Source organism: Podarcis filfolensis (genome assembly GCF_964270895.1).
Source record: "Podarcis filfolensis genome assembly, chromosome: 16".
NCBI lineage: Eukaryota > Metazoa > Chordata > Lepidosauria > Squamata > Lacertidae > Podarcis > Podarcis filfolensis.
In genome coordinates, this window is record NC_139620.1 from 21,230,878 (window position 1) to 21,257,146 (window position 26,269).

Genomic DNA, 26,269 nt, shown 5'->3' on the forward strand with positions numbered 1-26,269 from the left:
GGACTCTCAAGAGTCTCCTCCAGCACCATAATTCAAAAGCATCAATTCTTCGGGGATCAGCCTTCTTTATGGTCCAGCTCTCACTTCCATACATCACTACTGGGAAAACCATAGTTTTAACTATACGGACCTTTGTTGGCAAGGTGATGTCTCTGCTTTTTAAGATGCTGTCTAGGTTTGTCATTGTTTTTCTCCCAAGAAGCAGGCGTATTATTATTATTAAAAGCAAAGGAACAAACGCCCCCCACCCCCAACAACCAACGGAACGGAGCTCCGCCGCTTCCCTTTTCGGCCTCTAGGAGGCGGGCCAGCTTCACACTCTTCCGCCCGGCCACCTGTAAGCCGCAGCCCAGGCAGCCGAGGAGCGCCTGGCATTTAACAAGGCGAGCGAAGGCAGCCAGCTCGACAGGCGGGCGCTCTCGCCTGCTGAACTCCGCGGAGAAGGAGATCGCCACCTGGCCGGACCGGTTCCCCTGCCTGCCTGCCTCTCTCTCCCGTCTTGCCTGGCTGGCTGGCTTCTGGAGGAGGAGAAGGAGGAGGAGGAGGAGGAGGCGGCTTTCCTGCTGACTGGAGAAAGCCCCTTCGCCTTGCAATCCGGGCGGGATCAAAGGCAGGCGCGGCGCGGCTGCTGCGGCTGGACGGCCGTCGAGGATCGGCGCTCCATGCAGCCCGCGGACCGTCGGTGAGCGCTGCTGCAGCGGCCGCCGCCAGCGCGCCTCCGCCGGCCTCGGCATGGCCAAGAACACGTCGCTGCACTTCCGCGTGGTGGAGGGAAGGGACCTGCCGGCCAAGGACGTGTGAGTGCCGGCCCGCGCCGTCGAAACCCCCTCCTTTCCCCGCCAAACCCCTCCGGACGGCCCCCCCCCGCCGTCCGAAGCCGAGTTCCTCTCCACAGCGCGGACCCGACTAGACGGCGCCTCTTTTTGTTTTCCCCCACAGTGGGGTTTTTTTTTGCCGTCGCCTGGCTCTTCTGCCTCCCCACCCAACCTCGACGGTCCTAGAAGGCGGCAGGGCTAGCAAGCGCCTCTTTTGGACCTGCACTGCAGGGGGTTGGACTAGAGGACCCTCAGGGATCCCTTTTATGATCCCATGACCGGCTGCCGGAGGGCACTGGTTGTCTTGGAGGGCCACGGCTGTCTTGCCCCCCGACGGCAGCACTGCCGGGGCAAACTCCAGTTGTTGTTTTTTCGGGCGGGGTGGAGGTGTTGGCAAGCTCACTTCAGTGGGCAGCTTTTTCCTGGCCATCGCCCCCTCCCCCCCCGTCGTCCCCCCCCGTCTGTGGTCCCCGATCCCCACGACTCCAGAAGGCTGAGTAGGTGGTGGCAGTGGGGGGTGGGGAGTTCCTTCTGCTCTTGCTCACTGCGTGGGCGCGGGGAGGCAGGTGGCGACCGCTCGGGAGCGTAAGACGAGCCCCGCTGCTGGGTCACAGCGAAGGTCTCTCTCCTGTATCTCCTCGAGGGGAGAGAGCGGAGGGCTTCCGGGGGATCCAGCAGGCGTGATGCGAGCCCGGACCCTCTCCAGCCTCCTGTCCCTCAGAAAACCGAGGAACGTCATAGCCTCGTAAAGTTGGGAGAGACCTTGAGGGTCCTCAGTTGAAAAGCAAGAGTATAACGCAGGTGCCCCTGACGGGGATCGAACTTGCAGCTTCGCCATCATCAGCAGCACGCGGCTGAGCTGTCCTGTCGGTGGCTTTCGCCCATCCTGCAGATACTGACAGAGCGTCTGCTGCTCTGCGTGAAGGCTCCAAGTTCAATTCGAGGCATCTTCAGGCTAGGGCTGGGCGGGAGTCCCTGCCTGAAACTCTGGAGAGTCGCTGCCGGTCAGTGTAGGCAGTCCTGAGCTAGATGGACCAAGGGTCTCATTCAGTAAAAGGCAGCTTTCTGCGTTGCTATGTCTTAAGGGAAGTGCCTTAGCTCAGGGGTGGAACATCTGCTTGGCTTGCAGAAGGTCCCAATGGCATCTCCACAAAGTGTCCCCTGCCTGAAACGGCTGCCAGTCAGTGTAGTCCTGACTTAGATGGACCGATGGGTTCGATTCTGTATATAAGGTATATATTAAGGAGGTTGCTGTGAGTTTGGGTGTGATTTTAATTTATTTTTTAAAAAAATAATGTTTAAAATAGTTGTTCAAAACTATTTTTTTAATGCCAATAATCTTTTTCATATTCTTTATTGAGAAATAAAAAGTAGAAATTTACAAGGGCACAGAGTAAGACATAAAAAAGAAGAAACAAGAAATAGTACCCAAACAAAACAGAAAAAAAGATAGTGCACATTATAAAAAAGGAGAAAAACTTGCTATTGTAGTTAATCAGACCTTAATCTAATACGGTACTTATAAAAATGAATTCCAAATATTGTTAAATTTGTCCATGGCAAGCTTACGTTTGTACACAACTTGTTTATGTGTAGAGAGTTTGTACTTATCTTCAATCCATTGAAGATGGATTTTTATTTTTCCAGTTCATCAATATCAGTCTTTTTGCCATAGTAAGAATCCATTCAAATTGTCCCTTTGTTAGATTCCACGTCTTGGGTATATAATTCAAAAGGATATTTTCCTCTGCAAATCTGCAGTTGTTCCGTACAGTCATACTGTTCGGTCATGCTGATAATCTTACTGTTTTTTTCCTTCCCCTAAACTGCTTATTTACTCTCAAACGGTATATAAATCTTGCAAAATAAGTTAATACATTTCCAAAAGTGCAGAAATAACAACAAGAACAATAATAACAATAACGCATAATTGGAGGGATTTAGTTTATTATTAAAGTAGTTTCCACCCCCAAAACAAACCATATTCAAACGCAACGTTCCTCCATGTCAACTCTGCCATTAGAAGTTAGATGGGTGACTATGGAAAGCTTTATTTTTTTTGCTTACGATGCTTATAAGCTTTAACAAAAGTTACTGGGGCAAGAATAGTAAAAGCAACACTAGTTAAGGACTGCAATATGGCAAGAGAAAGATGTTGGCGTTCAGTGGTATCTGCCTTGCATGCTGAAAGTCCCGAATTCAATTCCTGGCACCTCTGGGTAGCACTGAGAAAACCCTGTTCAGAAATCGGAAGAGACACTTCCAGTCAGTGCAGACAGCATTGAACTAGATGGACCAGAGATTTGGATCGGTATAAGGAAGCCTCCTGTGACAGAGGAGGTGGCATACCTGAGTGGTTAAAGCATCTGCTTTGCATGCAGAGAGTTCCTGCCTGAAACTCTGGAGCGCTGCTGCCAGTCAGTGTAGGTAATGCTGAGCTAGATGGACCAGAGGTCTTCCTTGGCATAAGGCAGCTTTCTGTGTTTCTATGTCTCTAGGGAAAAGCCACAGCCTACCCTGGCGTATTCAGGTAAGGCTGGGGCAGACTCCTTATCTGAAACCCTGGAAAGCTACTGCCAGTCAGTGCTGACAACTCTGGGCTAGATGGACCAAAGGTCAGATACATCCAAGGCAACTGATAGAACTTATGAATTTGTCTAATCACCTTTGGAAGCCATCCCAGGTTGGCAGCTGTCATTATGGCCACCTGATATAAAGTCCAATTAGATCATGGGTCCATCTAGCTCAATATTGTCCACACTGACTGACAGCAGCTCTTCAGGATTTCACACTGGGAGCCTCTCCCAGCTCGAGCTGGACATGCCGGGGATTGAACCTGGGACGTTCTTGCATGCAAAACAGCTTGCCCTCCCTCTGAGCCACATCCTTTCTTCAATTCTGTACTTTTAAGGGAGTGAAGAGGAGCAGCTTTGGCAGCTGCCCAGCAATCCTGCATTGCAGGGGGTTGGACTAGATGACCCTTGGGGAACCCTTCCAACACTCTACAAGTCTATGATTCTATGCCGGCTTCAGCACAGATTCAGCAACTGCTTGGCAGGTTCCCTGTTGCCACCAAAGGGTCGTTACCGAAGGGTCAGTCCTGTGTCTGTTTACCATGCCCTGTTGAACACATGGAGACCAACGCTTGAGTTGCTATTATTTTTGTTGTTGTTATTATTATTATTGAGTTTATATACTGCCCTATACCCGGAGGTCTCAGGGCGGTTCACAAGAAAGACCACAACATAAAGGTGTCTAATGAAGGCACCAGGCAAACTTCCTTGGGGAGAGCATTCCACAGACGGGGAGCCACTGCAGAGAAGGCCCCGTTCTTGTGTTGCCGCCCTTCAGGCCTCTCGAAGAGGAGGCACACAAAGATGATCTCAGGGTCCAGGTAGGTTCATATGGAAAGAGGCGGTCCTTGAGATATTGCAGTCCTGAGCTGTTTAAAGCTTTATAGGTCAAAACCAGCACTTTGAATTGGGCCCGGAAACTAATTGGTAGCCAGTGCAGTCGGAGCAGGATCGGTGCAATATGCTCAAACCGTCCTGCTCCGGTGAGCAACCTGGCCGCTGAATTCTGCACTAGATGAAGTTTCCGAAGCATCTTCAGAGGCAGCCCTACATATAACACATTGCAGTAATCTAACCTTGAAGTTACCAGAGCATAGACAACAGTAGTTAGTCTATCCCTGTCCAGAGGCATGTTATGGGTCTACTAAGAAGTAAGCCCCATGGACATCAGTGGGACGTACTCCCATTGTGTGTACAGGGTTGCAGCCTTAGCTTTTTTTGCCTCCATGATATAGGACCATAGGAAGCTGTTTTATACTGAATTGGACTGTCGCTCCATGTAGTTCAGCGTTGTCTGCACTGACTGGCAGCTGCTTTCCAGGGTTTCAGGCAGGGCTCTCTACCTGAAGACGCCAAGGACAGAACCTGGTGCCTTCTGCTTGCAAAGCAAAGAGGCTTCTCAGCAACTATTAATCAAGATAACAGAACCTCCACATTCAGGGAAAGTGTACCTGAGTTTTTATCTCTTATCAATCTTTCAGGGCACGAATCTGGGTTTTGATGTAACTCTAAGGCACACCATGGCTTAGCTTTGGGTACAATAGCAAGCAGGAGGAGTGTTTGCTCATTTGTGTGAAACTATGGTTTGGCTTTGCTTTAGGTACAAACCGTTAGCAGTTTGTTAAGGACACTGGGAATTGTCGCCCCGGCGGAAGGGGGGCAGTAAATGGAATGGGACCAGGAAACTTGGGGGAGCACCTTACCCCATATGCATCCAATCAACGGTTTGCATCTACAAAACTGGCACAGTTCCAGATGCCACACGATACTCATTGATTGATCTCTGAGTGTGGCAGCAGCTATACTTTGGAACTGCCTGCCTCTTGACATAAGCAGGTGTCTTTGCTGCACCCTTTTTCAGAGCCCGCTTAAAACCTTTTTGTTTAGGCAAAGCCTATCCAGACATACAGATATTGACATGTCAACGCCTGTTCATTTTAATTCTCTTTAAATGTTTTTAACTGGGGTTTTTTTTATTGATAATTTTAATATTTCTCATAAAACCCTTAGAGGTTTTACCATCGTCAAGTGGTGTATATAAAAATATTTTTAAAAAATAAATAAGATTTGCAAATGCAATAAAGACGACATCAAAGTAAAAGACACCACATGACTGCTTTTAATGATGTGTTTAAAACTAAAATAATACAAATAAACTACAGTTCCCAGGATTTTGGAGGGCAAGCCACGTGCTTTAAATTTGTGTTCCGAATGAGACTATATCAGTCTCAGCATGTGAGTTGTTTTTAAAGTAGTTCTGTTTTTAAGGACAGGATCTGAACCCAGATCTTGGGGGGCGGCGGCGGTGTGAAACAGGGCTTGTGTGCAGTCACACACACACAATCACACACACACTTGCATTCTCCCAAGCCAGCTAGCTAAGTAGAAAACTGCTGTGAGTCGGGCTCCTGGCATTTTGCTGTTTCCATGGATGTAGTGACATCTCCTTGAGCTGCTTGCTTCAGAGGCTAGCTAACAAGATTTCAGGGGAGAAGGGAACAAAGGGTTCCTCTTCAAAGCAGGGATCGGCAACATGCGGCCCTCCGGTGAATTTCAAAAGGCCCCTGCCTGTGCGACACACACTGGTTCAGGGCTCTGGTAACCTGCAGGAAGCCTCTATAGAGCAGTTGCTGAGAGCTGCCAGCGGGGATGGTGGCTGTTGCTTGTGGGCTTCCCCTGGGTGGGGTGGGGTCTGGTTGGCCACTGCGAGAACAGGATACTGAATTAGATGGAGCCCCTGCTTTGGCCTGATTCAGCAGGGCTCTTACTGGGTAGTAGGCAAAGTGGAGAAAGAAGGGTGTTTTGGAGACAAAGGGGAAGAGAGAGAGAAAAGGGGTGTCAGAAAGAGATGAGGGAGAGGTAGGAGTGCCAACTGGAATAAAATATTGGGGGGGGTGTCCCAGGTAAACATCGTCCTGCGTAATTGATCACACAACACGGCGTGCACACACCATTTGAATGGCAATGCCTATCCACTTTGGGGTGGGGGCAGCCCCTTCAAATATTTTAACGGGGGTGGGCAAAGGGACCCAGGGCCAGATTTAGGTTTGAAGAGGCCCTAAGCTACGGAAGGCAATGGGGCCCTTTATATGTCCAGTCCATGCAGAATGTAGGCACCCTATATATAGGAATGAACAAACCAGTGATATTTTAGGGAGCAGGCTAGCGGACGGGGCCCATTACTTACATCATAGGAGCCTACACAACACAAAACACGGCTGCTGCATGTAGGTTTTATTTTATTTGTTTTTTTATCTTATATTTTGGAAATATACATCCAGGTTTTTTTTTCCTTTTAAATTTTTTGGGGACTCCCAGGAGAGTGGGGCCCTAAGCTATAGTTTGTTTAGCTTATACGTAAATCCTGCACTGAAGGGACTTTGGCCCCTAATAGTTGGCTCCTCTTGGGACAGGGAGAGAGAGAAAGAGAAGAACAGAATGAAAGGGGTGTCACAGAGAGGGAGAAGGGGGGTGTCAGAGAGACAGAATGTGTCACAGAGAGAGAGAGAGAGAGAGAGAGAGAGAGAGAGAGAGAGAGAGAGAGAGAGAGAGAAGAAAAAAAGAAAGAAGTAGCAGTCCTGTCCACTTTTGGCTCTGGCCACCTCTGGCCACCGTCCCATTCACTGTGGGCCTGCATTCCCCTAACACAAAGATCAGCAAACTTTTTCAGCAAGGGGCCGGTCCACTGTCCTTCAGACCTTGTGGAGGGCCGGACTATATTTTTTTTGGGGGGGGGGAATGAACGAATTCCTATGCCCTACAAATAACCCAGAGATGCATTTTAAATAAAAGCACACATTCTACTCATGTAAAAACACGCTGATTCCCGGACCGTCCGCGGGCCGGATTCAGAAGGCGATTGGGCTGCATCCAGCCCCCGGACCTTAGTTTGCATACCCATGCCCTAACAGAATGCCACTGAGGGAATGCAACTCTCAACAAGAGAGGGGGGGGGAAATTGGGTTTCCCACTGCTGCTTTAAAGGACCAACCATTTAAATGGCACCTGCTCCCGAGAACAGCCAAACACTTGAGCTGTTCTATTGTAGTGGCTAAGAGACAGCACTGCCAAGGCAGGGAGTCCCTGGTTCAAATCTTGCAACTACCGCAAGCCTGCTGGGATCCTGGGGCAAGATGCCCCTCTCAGCCTCAGCCCCTCCTTTCAATATGGGGAAATAATAACAAAAGCTAACATTACAGGGTTGTTGCAAGGACTGCAACCAGAAAATGCAAATATGTATTCATAGTATTACAGTGGTACCTTGGGTTACATACGCTTCAGGTTACAGACTCCGCTAATCCAGAAATAGTACCTCGGGTTAAGAACTTTGCTTCAGGATGAGAACAGAAATTGTGCTCCGGCAGCGCAGTGGCAGCAGGAGGCCCCATTAGCTAAAGTGGTGCTTCAGGTTAAGAACAGTTTCAGGTTAAGAACAGACCTCCGGAACAAATTAAGTACTTAACCCGAGGTACCACTGTATTGGGTTGTATATCCAACATTCATCTTATTCAGAGAAGGCGCATTGAGGATAATGAAGTCAGCTCCCCTCAGTCCATTGTTTCCAGTGGGTCTACTCTGAGTAGGCCTTAGTTGGATATTAATTTCTAAGCTACGATCCTCTTTTTGAGCAGCGATCTTGCCTAACCCCTTTAGAGTTCAGGAGACTGAATTAAGTTACTATTATTAGTTATCAAGTTACAATCCAGGCTGATATTAATCTATAAATAATAGAGGGGGCAGAGAGGTTGGCCATAATGATATGTTGCGCTGCGATGGCAGCCGGTGAGAACTCAGCCATGCATGTGGCAGCGAGGCTGGGAAGAGAGGGGCATTTTGCATTTCCCCAATTTGTAGCTCTCTGGCTTCTGGGTGACTTGCGCTGAATTTAAAAACAAACAAAGAAAAACTGCAGGAATGGAAACCTCCAGAGATGAGAAAACACCAGAGGTGATGGCAGAATTAAGCATTTAAGGCTTCAGCTTCAGGTCCAGCATAAGAGTATCAGAAGAGGCTGCTGGATCAAGCCAATGGCCCATCTAGTCCAGCATCCTGTTCTTACAGTGGCCAACCAATTGCCTGTGGAAAGCCCATAAGCAGGATTCGAATACAAGAGCCTTCTCCCCTCCTGCAGTTTCCAGCAACTGGTATTTAGAAGCATAGTAACTGTATCCAACTGTGGATGAGTAGTAGCCATTGATAGGCCTCTCCTCCAGGCATTTGTTTAATCCTTTTTTAATGCTGTCCTGGCAAATAGAAGGGGAAGAAATGGAGGCAGTGAGAGATTTTACTTTCTTGGGCTCCATGATCACTGCAGATGGTGACAGCAGCCACAAAATTAAGACGCCTGCTTCTTGGGAGAAAAGCAATGACAAACCTAGACAGCATCTTAAAAAGCAAAGACATCACCTTGCCAACAAAGGTCCGTATAGTTAAAACTATGGTCTTCCCAGTAGTGATGTATGGAAGTAAGAGCTGGACCATAAAGAAGGCTGATCCCCGAAGAATTGATGCTTTTGAATTATGGTCTGGAGGAGACTCTTGAGAGTCCCATGGACTGCAAGAAGATCAAACCTATCCATTCTGAAGGAAATCAGCCCTGAGTGCTCACTGGAAGGACAGACCCTGAAGCTGAGGCTCCAATACTTTGGCCACCTCTTGAGAAGAGAAGACTCCCTGGAAAAAACCCTGATGTTCGGAAAGATGGAGGGCGCAAGGAGAAGGGGACGACAGAGGACGACATGGTTGGACAGTGTTCTCGAAGCTACCAGCATGAGTTTGACCAAACTGCGGGAGGCAGTGGAAGACAGGAGTGCCTGGCGTGCTCTGGTTCATGGGGTCACGAAGAGTCAGACACGACTAAACGACTAAACAACAACAACAACAAAGTTGGTGGGCATCATTGCCATTTGTGGGAGCTAGTTCCATAGTTTAACTATGCAGAAAGACTTTCTTTTATCTGTCCCGAATCTTCCAACATTCAGCTTCGTTGGACGTCCACGAGTTCTAGTGTTATGAGAGAGGGAGAAGTGCTTTTCTCTATCTATTCCCTACCCACCCACGCAACGCTTAATTTTATAAGCCTCTGCCATGTCACTGCTTGCTTGCCTTATCTCTAAATTAAAAAGTCCCCCAAATGCTGCACCTTTCCTCATTCGGGAGTCTTTCCATCCCTCAATTGCTTTGGTTGCCCTTTTCCAAACCTATTCCAACTCTGCAATATCCGTTTTGAGGCGAGGCGACCAGAACTGTAATACAGTGGTACCTCGGGTTAAGAACTTAATTTGTTCTGGAGGTCCATTCTTAACCTGAAACTGTTCTTAACCTGAGGTACCACTTTAGCTAATGGGGCCTCCCACTGCCGCCACTGTGCGATTTCTGTTCTCATCCTGAGGTAAAGTTCTTAACCCGAGGTACTATTTCTGGGTTAGCAGAATCTGTAACCTGAAGCGTCTGTAACCTGAGGTACGACTGTACTGTATTGGCCTGAATATAAGCCTCACTTTCCCCCCAAATTCTGACCGTGTGGCTTATATTTGCGACCTTATAGTATGCAGCCAGGAGCGCAGGGCAAACAGTGTGAGGAAGGGAGCGGCTTATATTCGGGTATTTTTTCTTTTTTTCTTTTTGCCCCTCCAATTTTAAAGGTGCCGCTTATATTCAGGTGCGGCTTACATTTGGGCCAATATGGTATAATACTAATACTAATAAAAATTATTATTATTAGTAGTAGTAGTAGTATTTCACTTATCATTATATTATTATTAATATTACTTAAACTCTGCCCATCTGGCCAGGTCTCCCCAGCCACTCTGGACGGCTCCCAACAGAATATTAAAAACATGATAAATCATCAAACATTAAAAACTTCCCTAAGCAGGGCTGCCTTCAGATGTCTTCTAAAAGTCACATACCGGTAGTTGTTTATTTCCTTGACATCTGATGGGAGGGTGTTCCACAGGGCGGGCGCCACTACTGAGAAGGCCCTCTGCTTGGTTCCCCGTAACTTCACTTCTCACAGGGAGGGAACCACCAGAAGGCCCTCAGAGCTGGACCTCAGTGTCCGGGCTGAACGATGGGGGTGGAGACACTCCTTCAGGTATACAGGGCCAAGGCCGTTTAGGGATTTAAAGGTCAGCACCAACACTTTTAATTGTGCTTGGAAACGTATTGGAAGCCAATGTAGGTCTTTCAAGACCGGTGTTATATGGTCCTGGCAGCCGCTCCAAGTCACCAGTCTAGCTGCCGCATTCTGATTAGTTGTAGTTTCTGGATCACCTTCAAAGTTAGCCCCACATAGAGCGCATTGCAGTAGTCCAAGCGGGAGACAACTAGAGCATGCACCACTCATGAGAGACAGTTTGCAGGCAGGTAGCGTCTCAGCCTGCGTACCAGATGGAGCAGGAGATAACTAGACATGTACATACAGTATTCCAAATGTGGCTGCACTGTAGATCTGTACAATGGCATTATGATACTGGCAGTTTTATTTTCAACATCCCAGATCCAAAATGAGTTGTCCTCCTGGCTGCTCCATCCTGTGGAACGACCTTCCACCTGCCTTGTATCAAGTAGCAACCAGCAGTTGCGTCAGACGCCTCGTAAAGACTTATCTCTTTGGCCTGGGCTTTTCATGACCCGTAAGATTAGACTCTGATTTATATGCGCAAATCCTCTGAATTCATTCTTTTTATTTGCTTTTATGTTCTTTTATTGACTTTACGGCTGTATTTGCGTGTTAACGGATATTGGTTCTTTGCATTGTACATAGCGCATGCTGATTAGAGGGGTTTTCAAACTGTGAAGCGGTTTAGAAAGGCTTTTTAAATAAATAAATGGCCACTAGCCATGGTGGCAGGGATGTGGGTGGCGCTGTGGCTAAACCACAGAGCCTAGGACTTGCCGATCAGAAGGTCGGCGGTTCGAATCCCCGTGACGGGGTGAGCTCCCATTGCTTGGTCCCTGCTCCTGCCCACCTAGCAGTTCAAAAGCACGTCAAGTGTAAGTAGATAAATAGGTACCGCTCTGGTGGGAAGGTAAACGGTGTTTCTGTGTGCTGCTCTGGTTTGCCAGAAGCGGCTTGGTCATGCTGGCCACATGACCCGGAAGCTGTACGCCAGCTCCCTCGGCCAGTAAAGCAAGATGAGCGCCGCAACCCCAGAGTCGGTCACGACTGGACCTAATGGTCAGGGGTCCCTTTACCTTTAGCCATGGTGGCTGTGTTCTGCCTGCATGGCCTGCTGGAAGCAGTTATGCTTCTGAATACCAGTTGCAGGAGAGGACTGTGATCTTGTGTCCGGCTGATGCTTGAGCATCTGGTTTGCCACTGTGAGAACAGGATGCTGGACTAGATGGGCTATTGGCCTGATCCAGCAGAGCTCTGCTTATGCTCTTGAATCAATCTGTCCCTTGAATCTCTCTCCTCACCAAGCTATATGCTGTCCCCAGCTTCGGGATGTAGTGTGGAGGGCAGGGGGACTATGGCCAACGGGTACACAATTTTGAGGGGCCGCAAGCCAGGAACCCTCACACAGCTGCTGGCTTCCACAAAGACTGGTACTGCTTTTTAAATATTTAATTTATGCCTTTCAATTTCATACATTTCAATCATTTTAACATTTCAAAACTTGACTTCCTTCCCCCCTCTTTCTGCAGTTCCTGAAATTTATTTTGTAATATTTTCTGAGTATCCAAATTTACTTAATTTGCTCCTTTGTTCATCTCCTTTCAATATATACTCTTATAAAACTGCTGGTGATTATAATAATCCTGCCAATGTTCTTACCTGTTTACAGTTTGTTTGTAAATATTCAATAAACCGTTTCCATTCTTTTATAAAAAGTTTGTTACCTTGATTTCTTATTTTTCCAGTAAGTTTCACCATTTCTGCATATTCCACAAGTTTTTGTATCCATTCTTCTTTTGCTGGGACTTCTTCTCATAGGGACTGGTGCCGCTGGATTGTTTTCTCATCTGAAGGTTGCCCAAAACGGAATGTGACTCTTAGGTTAAAAAAGATCCCCTCTCTCAAATTCCTGTTCTCCTCTGTAGGTAAATCCCATCAGGATTTTCAGTTGGCACCAGTACTACTGCCACCCACGGCTTTTGTGGCATTTTTGAAACCAGTGATGCCCCCAACCAATTATTATTATTATTATTATTATTATTATTATTATTATTATTATTTATTTGTATTGGTGTGGGGAGAGTTTAATTCTCATCCATGTATCTGCTTTGCTCTCTCCCAAAGGTCCGGCACCAGCGACCCTTATTGCATCATCAAGGTTGACAACGAGGTCGTGGCAAGGTAAGTAGAGGCTGAGAGGACTGGAACGCCCACATCTCTCCAGTTTTAAAGATTTACCAAATTTAGAGATTTCCCCAAAATGTCCCTAAATACTGCCAGCTTTCCTCATAGGAGAGTTGTTCCCTCCATCTCCTTGATAATTTTGGTTGCCCTTTTCTGAATCATTGAACTCAGTATCTCAAGCCTTAGGATCAGAAATATTCATGGAAGATGATCGGGCTTATTCACGGCAGCAAAATAGTACCTCCATGTTCGAAGGCATTACTGTATAGCTCTTACATGCCACACGCTGGGCACAAATAGCGGGGCTTCCCAGAAGTGCCTGGCTGGTCATTGTTGGTTTTGGTAGAGGACTGGACTATAGGAAATTTTGGTCCAGATGTTCTTATGAGTCTTCTTGTTCTAAGATTTATCTGACTAATGTTAGAAATGTGCTCGAGTCCAGACTGTCCTTTGGCAGCCTGATGTCCTCCAGATGTTTGGACTAAAACTCCACCAGCCCCAGCCAGCTGTGATGGGAGTTGTAGTCCAGAAAGGCCGTGCTTGGTGGGGCTGATGGGAGTTGTAGTCCGAAAGCATCCAGAGGGCACAAGGTTGGTGCCAGCTCTGGAAGGCTTGCCAGCTATGACCTCTTTTGGATGGAGGTGACTTGGCCACTGTGCTCTGTGCTCTGGGAACTTCCAGACTGGATTATCGCAGCCAGATTACTAGCTGGGGTTCTGTTTAGATTTCATATAACCCCTGTTTTAGAACAGATGCACTGGTTGGCATTTTGTTCCAGGCCCAGTTTAAGGACTCAGCTACATTGGTCAAAAAACAGCGTTTTGTATGCATTATAAACATGCAACACCAGATGGCACTGGCGAGTAAAACAAAAATCTAAGCAATTTTCTCTAGCGTTTTTTTCTTTTGTTAGAACGATTTAATTTCTGACTTATTTATAGCGGGGGGTCCCCCCCCCCCGTGTAGATCCACCCCAAGTAGCTCATACTGGTGTTCAGAGCCCTAAATGACTCAGGCCCCAAATATCTGAAAGACTGCATCTATGCTGACAGACCCTCCCAGGTGCTGAGATGGGCAGAGGGGGTCCTCTTGGTAGTTCCTCCATCTTCAGAGGCTCAGGGTGATGGCAGCCCAGAAGAGGGCCTTCTCTGTGGTGGCCCCTAAGCTGTGGAACTCACTCCCCACAGAGGTGCACCTGGTACCTTGATTATACAGCTTCCAGAGGTTGCTGAAAACACACCTCTTTGCTTTTGACACTTGAGGTGTATATTTTTGTGATTGTAAGTTATTTTAAACTGTTTTTGATGTTGTGTTTCAATTTCACAACTGGCCCTGGGGTCTCGGGGTGAAGGGCAGGCAAACAGCAGCAGCAACAACAACAATAGCAGCAGCAACAACAACAAAAACAACAACAGGGTCTGGACTCTGCTTCCCTTGGGAAAAGCATTGCTCTGTGAAAGCTTCTCATTGTCAGTCTTCCAAATCCAGGCTTTGTCTATGACGTGTCCCACTTAAAGCCTGAGCCGAAAATTAAACTCCCTTCCATGGGGATTAACGAAAACAAGGGGTTGTCCTAGGCAATTTAGGCAGATCTGTGACGGTTGGTGCCTGGTTGGCAGCCGTGGGGCAGCCTCCCCGGTTGCCAAAGGAGAGATTCAGATGTGCCGTTAAAAGGTGAGCGCTAATATCCACAAGGAATGTTAATCCGCCACGAGGTTTTCCGCAGCTTAATGTTTGAGAGCAGGAGGCCAGACATCTCAGTTGGGATTTTTGCTTATGTTATTTTAAGGCCCCATGGACCTGCACATAGCCAGGGGAGCAGGTAGCACTTCCAGGGAGACCAGATAATGTTGTCTGCAAGGAGACTAGATAACGTTGCATTAAAGCAAGGTGCTATTTTTTCTAGAATAAGAGATGCTGGCAATCGCCATGAACGCCTCCCTTGTTCTCTTTTAATGTCAATGGCACCTACCTGAGAGGTGTTGGAACTGAGTTCTGATGAGTTCTGGCTGGGAAAAAAAGCCCTGGTTATCCCACCTAAGATGAGCCTGCTGTATCAGGCTGATGGCCCATCTAGATTTTGTTAGCTCTGTTTGCGGGGAGTTTAGATGACATTGGCCATTTAGCAGGTCTTCCTCCTGGTTTGTGGGCAGGAAGGTTAGCAGATCCTCCAAGTGTCCCTATTTTCCAGGGACATCCCAGATTTAAAGAAGCCGCCCCAGTTTCTGGCTTGATCCAGGAATGTCCCACTTTTCCTTAGGACATCCCTGTTTTCATTGGAGAAATGTTGGAGGGTATGGAGTTATCCGACTCACCGAGCCATCTGAAGGCAGCCCTTCAGGTTTTTTAAAAAAATATTTAATGTTTTATTATGTTTTTATATATGTTGTAAGCTGCCCAGAGTGGCTGGGGCAAACCGGTAAAATGTGTGGGGTATAAATAGCAAAATTATCATTATGGATTGAGACGTCTTTATTTTCATCGGAGAAATGTTGGAGGATATGGTTTAGATGAAGTTGCACCAAAGTAAGGATGCATTTGTTTAAAGCAGCATGGTATATGTTTCCCCAAAGAATTCTGGGAGCTACAATCCCCAGAGTTGATTTAACAATCAGTCCCTCTTCCCAGGGAACTCTGGGAGTTAGAGCACTGGTCCATCAAGCTTAAAAAGGTAAAGGTAAAGGTAAAGGACCCCTGACAGTTAAGTTCAGTCATGAATGACTATGGGGTTGCGGCGCTCATCACACTTTACTGTCCAAGGGAGCCGGCATTTGTCTGCAGACAGTTTTTCTGAGTCATGTGGCCAGCATGACTAAGCCTCTTCTGGCGAAACCATAGCAGTGCACGGAAATGCCCTTTACCTTCCCGCCGGAGCAGTACCTATTTATCTACTTGCACTTTTTAGTGTGCTTTCGAACTGCTAGGTTGGCAGGAGCTGTGACCTAGCAACGGGAGCTCACTCCATTGCAGGGATTCGAACCGCTGACCTTCCGATTGGCATTGTGGTTTAGACCACAATGGTCTATACTCACTAGCACCTGCTCTCCAGGGTTACAGACAGGGGGTGTCTCCAAGCCCTTCCTGGAGATGTCAGTGGCCGAACCTGGAACCTTTTGCATGCCAAGCAAGTGTCCTAACCACTGAGCTACAACCCATCCCAAAGATGCTGTGTACTTTGGGATTTAAAAGGTTTTTTTTTACAGGTCCTGATAGCTTCTATTAGCACCATTTACAGTATTCCTTCATCCTCCACTTTCTCTCCTGTGGAATATGTGGTAGGGTCACCATACTGGCAGCTTGTTAGCATGATTGACAGCTTGTCAGCCATTTGACATTGCCCGGTGCCCAGAGGTGTTAAGGAACCCTGTGCTTGTCTTCCTGGGCTGGAGAATTGGCAAGAGCCTCAGAGAGCCTCAGGCTGTCTGATCCGTACAGCCTTGACACACCTTTCTCATCTTATCCCTCCTCAAATATTTGATCAAGAGCAAACTGACAACATTTTAAGTGGCTCGAAGACAGAGCAACATGGCTCTGTAAAGATTTGCTCCTTAGGATGGTGAACGATTAACCAGGCTGGGAAGAGGCGGTTGAATCTGTCCCTGGCTGTATTGGCGGGGTGGGGATATGAAAGGACATATGAACAGAAGAATAAGAGAAAGCCAAGGTGGTGCAGTGGTTAGAGAATTGCACTAGGACAACCTGGGAGACCAGGGTTCGAATCCCCACTCAGCCATGAAGTTCACTGGGTGTGACCTTGAGTCAATCACTACCTCTCAGCCTAACCTACCTCACAGGGTTGTTGTGGGGGTTAAATTAGCTCCTTAGAGAAAAATGGGATATGAATGCAATCAGTTAATCAGTCAGTCAGTCAATCAATCAATCAATCAATCAATCAGTAGCCTACTGCATCAGGCCAATGCCCCAGCTAGTCCAGCATGCAGTTCTCATAGCCACTGATAATAATAATATTAATTTATTATTTGTACCCTGCCGATCTGGCTGAGTTTCCCCAGCCACTCTGGGTGGCTTCCAACAAAAATTTAAAATACATTAAAATGTCACACATTAAAAATTTCCCTGAACAGGGCTGCCTTCAGATGTCTTCTAAATGTCAGGTAGTTGTTTATCTCTTTGACATCTGATGGGAGGGTGTTCCACAGGGTGGGCGCCACTACCGAGAAGGCCCTCTGCCTGGTTCTCTGTAGCTTTGCCTCTCGCAGTGAGGGAACCGCCAGAAGGCCCTCGGCGCTGGATCTCAGTGTCAAGGCAGAACGCTGGGGGTGGAGACGCTCCTTCAGCTATGCTGAGCCGAGGCCATTTAGGGCTTTAAAGGTCAACACCAACACTTTGAATGGCCTTCTGCTCTCCAAATTTGTCCAGTCCTCTTTCAAAGCCATCCAGGTTGGTGGTCCTCACTGCCTCCTGTGGGAGGGAGTTCCATAGGTTAACGATGTGTTGCATAGCAGGCATTAAGCACCAACGGTCCTTCTGGGCAGACTCCTGACTTGACCGCCCTCTCCAACAAAGTGTTCCCTGGTTAGCTCTAAAAATGGTGAATAAGAACGAGAGGAAACACGAGAGATTACAAACTGACGATCTGGCAATGCTTCCTGTATAAAATTAGGTGTATAAAATGACACATGACGTGGAAAAAAATGGGTATAGGGAGAAGGTTTTTCTCCCACTGTTAGAATACTAGAAATTAGGGACATCCTAAATGTTGAAAGATACAGGACAGACCCGCTTCACACAGCGGAACTCGTACCCGCACAAGGTGTAGCGATTGGCCTCCAACTTGGAGGCCTTTAGAAGAGGATTGGACCATTTTGTGGAGGATGAGGCTCTCTGTGGTGACTAGCCGCTGCAACTATATTCTCCACCCACTGCTGGAGGCAGTATGCATCTCAATAACAGTTGGTAGGAATTATAGGCGAGGAGAGAATTACTATTTTACTTACTATATGTAGGGTTTGGTGTCAGCGTTGCTTGTGCAGGTTCTTGCTGTTTGCTTGTGTTCCTTTGGTGGTGAGAGTGGTTGGGGTTGGCCTAGGGTGTGGTTATTCATTTGTGGTTGGCTGTGGTGGTCTTTGTTTTCATGTGTGAGTGGGGTGGGTGGGTGTTTTGGATCAGGTTAGCCATATTGATTTGTATGCTGTTTGTGGATTTTTGTCGTTGTCTTGTTGGGCTGTGTATGTGATAAAGGGGAGCCATACCAGGGTAAAGGTGTCCTCTTCTATTTGTCCCCGTGTCAGTTTCAGTTTATTGGTTAATTTTTCTAGTAGGGCTGTTTCCCATACTATTTAGTCTATTGGTCCATGCTTACTCCTGACAGGTCTCTCCAGTGTCTGGCTATGATGCTTCTGGCTGATGAAAGTATGAGTTCTAATTTGCAGGTTTCCTATTAAGGTACCTGGTTGGCCACTGTGAGAACAGGATGCTGGACTCAATGGACCCTCTTTGGTGTGATCCAGCAGGGCTCTTCTTAGTGTGCATATGGTTTTAGCGCTTTTTTGCTGTATTTTCGCGGTATAAGCCATCCCAGACTCTGTGTCCATCATTTGATGCCCTTCTTTGTGGGTCTCCTCTATGTGAGGTCCAGAGCGCAGCAACATGAGAACGGGCCTTCTCTGTAGTGGCTCCCCATTTGCAGAATGCTCTCCCCAGGGAGGTTCGCCTGGTTCCTTCATTATATATTTTTAAGCACCAGGTGAAAAAGTTCCTCTTCAACCAAGACTTTGGCTGATTCATATTCTACCACCTTTTAAATGTGTCTGTAGGAAGTGTGTGTGTGGGGGGGTATTGTTTTGCTGTTTTGTTTTTCTTATTTACTGTATTTTATTCTGTGAACTGCCTTGTGATGTTATGATGAACGGCAGTCGTCGTCTTCTTCTTTGGCGATCACTCGTAGTCAAGTAAGATTGTCTCCCATAAACATGGTTTTAACAGTGAGTCTGTAAGTGACCTTGGAGGCCAATTCTGGATCCACACGACCTTCCACAATGAAAGGGCAGTATATAAATCTAATAATTTTTTTAAAATAAAAAAATACATTTTGCCCATAGGTTTTATGTATATCATTCTGGGCTCTTTTGAGGAAGGTTGATAAATTAATAATAATAAGTGAAATAACAACAACAACAACTGAGGTCCAGAGCCGAGGGCCTTCTGGCGGTTCCCTCGCTGCGAGAAGCCAAGTTACAGGGAACCAGGCAGAGGGCTTTCTCGGTAGTGGCTCCCGCTCTGTGGAACGCCCTCCCATCAGATGTCAAAGAGAAAAATAATTATCAAACTTTTAGAAGACATCTGAAGGCAGCACTGTTTAGGGAAGCTTTTAATGTTTAATAGGTTATTGTATTTTAGTGTTTTGTTGGAAGCCGCCCAGAGTGGATGGGGAAACCCAGCCAGATGGGCGGGATATAAATAATAACTTCTTCTTCTTCTTCTTCTTCTTCTTCTTATTCTTATTCTTATTCTTATTCTTATTCTTATTCTTATTATTATTTATTTCACTCACCCTTCACCCCAAGGTCCCAGGGTGTGTTACAACATTAAATCACAAGATTAAAAACAACCTGCAGCCACAAAAATAAAGTGGGTACATACATATATATAGATCAGGCATGGGGAACCTTTAGCCCTCCTGATATTGCTGAACTACAACTCCCATCAGCCCCAGCAAACATGGCCAGTGGTCTGGGATGAGGGGAGTTACGAGTTCTGCAACCTCTGGAGGGACAAAGGTTCCCCACTCTATATATATACTTGAGAATCTGGGTTCCTGACACCTCAAAAGACAGCCACACATCCAGTGTTGACCTCTTCTTTGCTTCCCCTCTGCAGAACTGCCACGGTGTGGAAGAACCTCAACCCTTTCTGGGGGGAGGAATATACTCTGCACCTTCCGATGGGGTTCCACAACCTCTCCTTCTATGTTCTGGATGAAGACACCATTGGGTAAGTAGGGGAATGGGCACCAGAGAAGGTGGGCTGTAATGGGCCATGTATGCAGAAGACCATTGTATTTTGAGGAGGTAGGAATAATACCCAGTAGTGATGTGTGGAAGTGAGAGCTGGACCATAGAGAAGGCTGATCGCCGAAGAATTGATGTTTTTGAATTATGGTGCTGGAGGAGACTCTTGAGAGTCCCATGGACTTCAAGAAGATCAAACCTATCCATTCTGAAGGAAATCAGCCCTGAGTGCTCACTGGAAGGACAGATCGTGAAGCTGAGGCCCCAATACTTTGGCCACCTCATGAGAAGAGAAGACTCCCTGATGTTGGGAAAGATGGAGGGCACAAGGAGAAGGGGATGACAGAGGACGAGATGGTTGGACAGTGTTCTCGAAGCTACGAACATGAATTTGACCAAGCTGGGGGAGGCAGTGGAAGACAGGAGTGCTTGGCGTGCTCCGGTCCATGGGGTCACGAAGAGTCGGACACGACTAAACGACTAAACAACAACATGAATAATACCCAGTAATACCCCAAGCAATGCTTCGCTATTACCCTGTTTGGAGGGGCTACGATGGAAAAGACCTCTCTAGGCAACTGTGTGATGCTGATAGACTACAAGAAAATGTTTAAGAGGTTGCTGATCCAATACAATACAGTGTACCTCGGGTTAAGTACTTAATTCGTTCTGGAGGTCCGTTCCTAACCTGAAACTGTTCTTAACCTTGAGAACCACTTTAGCTAATGGGGCCTCCTCCTGCTGCTGCTGCCGCGCCGTTGGAGCACGATTTCTGTTCTCATCCTGAAGCAAAGTTCTTAACCCGAGGTCCTATTTCTGGGTTGGCGGAGTCTGTAACCTGAAGCGTATGTAACCTGAAGGTACCACTGTATATGAAGGTTTCAATATTCTCCCAGGGAAGTTCTGCTCTAACGTCTGTCGTTTATCTGTCTACACGAGCTGAGATGGCTCTTGACTCAATGCAGATCAAACTGGCTTGAGAGCAGTACATGTGAAAAGGATCTAGGAGTCTTGGTTGACCACAAACTTGACATGAGCCAACAGTGTGACGCGGCAGCTAAAAAAGCCAATGCAATTCTGGGCTGCATCAATAGGAGTATAGCATCTAGATCAAGGGAAGTAATAGTGCCACTGTATTCTGCTCTGGTCAGACCTCACCTGGAGTACTGTGTCCAGTTCTGGGCACCACAGTTCAAGAAGGACACTGACAAACTGGAACGTGTCCAGAGGAGGGCAACCAAAATGGTCAAAGGCCTGGAAACGATGCCTTATGAGGAACGGCTAAGGGAGCTGGGCATGTTTAGCCTGGAGAAGAGGAGGTTAAGGGGTGATATGATAGCCATGTTCAAATATATAAAAGGTTGTCACATAGAGGAGGGAGAAAGGTTGTTTTCTGCTGCTCCAGAGAAGCGGACACGGAGCAATGGATCCAAACTACAAGAAAGAAGATTCCACCTAAACATTAGGAAGAACTTCCTGACAGTAAGAGCTGTTTGACAGTGGAATTTGCTGCCAAGGAGTGTGGTGGAATCTCCTTCTTTGGAGGTCTTTAAGCAGAGGCTTGACAACCATATGTCAGGAGTGCTCTGATGGTGTTTCCTGCTTGGCAGGGGGTTGGACTCGATGGCCCTTGTGGTCTCTTCCAACTCTATGATTCTATGATTCTTACAACTGATAAAGGTGAATTGGTTCTATCAGGCTCAGCGTGATTAGGTAGTCCATCTGGTTGCCTTAAGACAGATGACAGAATAACACTCTCCTGTTCTTGGATTTGAGGACTGCATTTCCTGAGCCCCTTACGGTAGGAGTCGCTAATCACTTCCCTTGTAGCATTGCTTTATATTTATTTACTCATTGCATTTATATCCCACCTCTCCTCCAAGGGGCTCACGGTGGCATGCGTCGTTCCCCTGCCACCCTTTTTGTCCTAATGACAAAAGCAAGGCAGGCTGGGTTGAGAGCACAGCAATGAAATTCTTTCAGGAGACTCCACTAAAACCGCCTTTACAAATCTCTTAAGAACAATAAAACAATTCACCGGAGCTACAATAGCTCTGTAAGTGACAAGCAGGGTGGATAAAAATCAACAATTTAAAAATAAATAAATCAGATTTTTTTAAAATTTAAATTGGATTTTTAAAATAAAATGCTTTTGGAGGAAAAATCTTTCTAAAGATAGCTTTCTATTTAAGTTACATTATAGCCCAAAGGCTATTCATCAGGAAATAAGGATTTGTTTTAAGTTTTTCATGTGTGCTAAAACTCAGTCTATGTTTTTTTTTTAAAAAAGTTTAACCACATCAGTTAACAAACATGGATACATTTGCTATAATGTCATTGCTTTAGTTAAATAAATTGTTTAAATTGTTATTAAGGAAATTATTATTTTTCTCCTTCCAATAAAGTACAGCAGAAAAGTTGTCCAAATATAAACCGTTAACTTTTTAAACCTCGCAATAATTTCATAATTATCGGTCTATGTATTTCTAATAGTATAACCAAATCAGTATTTTTTGATATAACTGTAAAAACTACTCTGAAAAATTTTAATTCCAAAAATGAAACCTTCATCTGGTTGTAAATATGAAGATTATACCAGCAAGAATGTGGCTTTCTGTAAAAGAAAGAAAGAAAAAGATTTAAATCAAGTCTTACTGACTAGTGATTTAAATCAATTTGATTTAAATCAAATCCACCCTGGTGATAAGTTTGCGCATGCAAAGCACAACCCTGAACAGCTTTGCTTAAATTGAATGGCATGAAATGACTCACAAATTTTCCCATTCCTGGGCAACACCTTACTGGATTTTATTTTTTTTTTTTTAAATATTTATTGGTATTTTCAGAAAACACACAACAAACAAAAAAAAAAAATAAACAAAATATTCGAAACTAAACAAAAAAAATAGAAAAAACACATACAGTTTCTGATACTTATTTTCCTCAACCTTGTTTCTCAGACCTCCTCACACCTCCCCTTCTTGTATTCCAATTTAAATTGTCAATTCAGCAAGTCCTTAACTTATTTCTTCACCTTAACTTAAACATTTATTCTAACATACTGTTATTTTACTTTACTTCTTTTTTCCATTTCCTCCATTTATTTTTAACAGCCTTATTCTCACTTAGTTTAAAAAAAAAGAAAAAAAAAACCAATTTCACCTTATTAAAATTACACATCAATACTTATACCTCATTAATTTATTCTTGAACCTTTTTCCTAAAGTCGACCAAAATTTCCCTTCCACGGTTTACCCAATTTCCTTACCACTAACAAAATATAAAACAAACAAAGCAATGCAAATTATCCTTATGTACCCTTTGGATTCCCAACCTCCACCCACCCTTCTCCCGGTTCCAGTCCCCAACCAATATCCATCAGTCTTTATATTATTTATTTAGCCTGGAGATCTCAGGTCCGAGGCCCTTATGTCTCTCTCAGTTCCTTTCTGCCGGTCTCTTTGATAGACCTTGATGTTAAGCCCCAGGTCTCGGAGGGGCTCCGGCCCAACAGAATCGGTGTTGCTTCTAGCCAGTCCTCCATACTTAAAAGGAAAAGCAAAGCCTATGGGGTATTCCAACTCTTGTTTCAAATTTCTTTCAAATCCAAATGTCCCCACAGCTCCAGCTTCCACCTTCAACAAATTTATAATCCTCAGGTCTTCAGATCTCCTCAAAAGAGGATCTCTCCATTTTCCAAATTCCCAATCAAACCAGGCTTTCCGCATCCAGTTTTTATTGTCCTTTTTTATCATCATGTCAGGCCTCATATTGTAGCTCTCCTTTGACTCCTGCAAACCTCCATCTCCTCCTTCGTTTTCTTCAAAAAGAACATATTGCTCCATCGTGTCTACGCTTTCGGTTTCATTTATTTGTTCAGTTGAATAGGCTTCCTGTTTCAAATCCTTATCAGACTCCAAGCTGTTGTTTACTGTCCAGTGTAATAGCGCTACCTCTGTAGACAAAGCATCGTACTCATCTTGTAAGTTTCCCAAGAGAACCAGTGCTCTGTCCAATTCTGCTTGGAATTTAGACACTCCAGCCATTTTTGTAATGTAGTATCCTTGTTACCCCTCTAGGGGGATTTAATTCCTTGATCTTCCTTTCAGCTCAAAAACCAAAAGTCCAGTTATTTTGTATCGACCTTATTTTCAACAAGTTATCCCGAATAAACCAGCAAAATCAGCAGAAACAATGTTCTCTTTTTCCAGCTGACAACTAGCTGACTAGCAGCTCACTTGACAGCTGTCAAAATCTTCCATGCAACAGGCTTTCTCATCGGACGTTCCCGGGTCTAGGGGGGGGTGTAGTTTCAGCTCCCAAAATTCTTTTTATCCTCCAGAATATCCTCTTATAATGTCCAAACCGTGAGGTCAGGATCTTTAGTTAAAAAAAGCAAGAAACAGATTCTCTCGACCTTAGCTGCCCAGTCCTTTGCTTTAAGTTGTTTACAAAGAGGGGGGGGTGGACTTCCTTTTTAGCCCCTTCCCGCTCGTTCCAAATCCAAGATAAGAAATTTTTTAAAGTTCCAATCTCCGTATTACTCACGGGTTGATGTTTTAGGATCCAATCACTCTTAGAAGAAGTTGGCGCTCTCTGTCAATGGCTTGCGGCTTCACTCCGTAGACGAGGGAGTACTCTCAGCACCACGCCTTACCCTGCCTCCGTTCCGAAGCCTTTAAAAAGGCTCCGTCGCGGATTGGGGGGGCGCAAATGGTGCCCGCCGAGTCTCTATGTTCACAGGCATCCGCGCCTGTGATTTTAAGGGTCCCCGCTTCGCCGCAGCGGCCAGACCCAGACGCTACGGAGCCGATTCCCTCCGGAGCTCGGAGGGAATCCGCCATTAAACAGTGGCACCAACCCGGAAGTCCCACCTTACTGGATTTTAAGGCCCAGGACACAAGTTTGACTGCCAGGCCATGAGGTTATTCTGCTTCTTGCATTATCTTGTAAGCATAACTGTTTCTGTGTCAATGGAGATGACACAGATGCGTGGAGATGCGTGTGCTGGGGGAGTTGTAGGATAATCCTATTGTGCACCCAACTTGGTGGAACTCTCTGTCACAAGAGACTAGGGCCCTGTGGGACTTGACATCTTTCCGTAGGGCCTGCAAGACAGAGCTGTTCCACCTGGCCTTTGGTTTGGACTCAGTTTGACCCTTATGTTTCCCTCCCCTTATGGTTTTGATCTATGGGCTAATTTTAAAATGAGGCTGCATTTTAAATTGTATTTTAACCTGTATTTTAAATTGGTTCCCCCCCTCCCTATTATATTTTTATTGTAATTTTACTGGTGTTAGCTGCCGTGAGCCTGGCTTTGGCTGGGGAGGGTGGGGTATAAATAAATTATTATTATTATTATTATTATTATTATTATTATTATTATTACTACTACTACTACTACTTGGGCCATGAAGCTCACTGGGTGACCTTGGGCTGAGTGCTGTCTCTCCGCCTCACCCCCTGGAATGGTTTAACTCTAATTAACTTAGTGCAAGGGCCACGTTCCACTTGGGGAAACCTTCTCGGGGGCCACATGCTGGTGGTGGGCGGGGCCAGTGGCAAAAGTGGGCGGGGCCACGAAATTTACCTTTGTATAGTAGGCTACTTTCTTCTCGCACTCACCTGCCCCTCTCTATCCTTCACCCAGGCAGGCAAGAATCATTGTCAAGAGATTGAGGACACATTTCTGGCTAGGCAAAAACGCACAAGGACGAGGCAATGCTTGTCCGATGGAGTGTGTGTGGCTAGGGATGGGGTGTAGCCTACGTAGGGTCCTTGGAGGCTATGTCTAGCCATCATGGCTACTAGCCGCTGGTAGCTTTCCTGATCCACCAAGGTTCCCGTCGCCCCACCAAGGCAATGGCTCAGGTTGGACTGCACAAGGTAAGGATGTTAGCTGGTGTTGATCAGGAACAGGGAAGGTTCAGGACCCTGGACAGTACTGCAGGTTCTGGCCCAAGGATTTATTGTCCCTTCAATCTGTGTGTATAGAAGGACATTTGCTGGAGTGAAGGGTAACGTACGAAAATGCATTATATTAGGGGGGATTTGACCATTTTCTGTTTGCTTTGAAACAAATAAAAGAACCATGAAACAATATTATGGCAAGTTTGGTTGCAAAAATGCATTATATTAAGAGAAACAGCACATACAAATGAGAACATCGGTGGGAAATTTGCATGAATATGTTGGTGAGTTTTCATCGAAACCTTAAAAAAATAAAATTGCACACCGATGCAGAAATGCCAAGAACTGGATTTAAGGCTGGCGAAATGAAAAATGGGCAGAAACCAAAAACTGACTGATTAACCCATCTGTGCTGTGGTGGAGTTGGGGGCGACACGGGGAGCTGCCTACCTTGACATCCTTCAAACGCTCTTGGATGGGCTAAATAGGATGCAAAGCTTTCTCTGCGAGTGGAGACCCTTTGCCTCTATCTGCTTCTACAGGGCTTTGCGTTGCTCTGGAGAGAATAGGCTTTTTGGGTGGGCCGCCTCCTGGAGAAGAAGATGTATTGCATGAGAAGGACTAGGAACAGGTGGATCCATCTGTTTCCTCCCAATGCCTGTTTTGAGTTTGTCTGTTCAAAAGCCTTGTTTC

At 46.0% G+C, this 26,269-nt stretch overlaps 1 protein-coding gene across 2 annotated transcripts in view; it reads left to right on the forward strand.

Moving 5' to 3' along the window:
- The first annotated feature begins 346 nt into the window (after positions 1 to 346).
- Positions 347 to 26,269, forward strand: part of RASAL1 (RAS protein activator like 1) — a 74,411-nt gene continuing 48,488 nt past the window's right edge. For both annotated transcript variants that reach the window (XM_083589999.1, XM_083590000.1), the window contains exons 1-3: positions 347 to 797; positions 12,636 to 12,692; positions 19,536 to 19,649. In XM_083589999.1, coding sequence (XP_083446125.1) covers positions 733 to 797; positions 12,636 to 12,692; positions 19,536 to 19,649 — 236 coding nt within the window. In that variant the 5' untranslated portion in view covers positions 347 to 732. The remainder of the gene's footprint in view (positions 798 to 12,635; positions 12,693 to 19,535; positions 19,650 to 26,269) is intronic.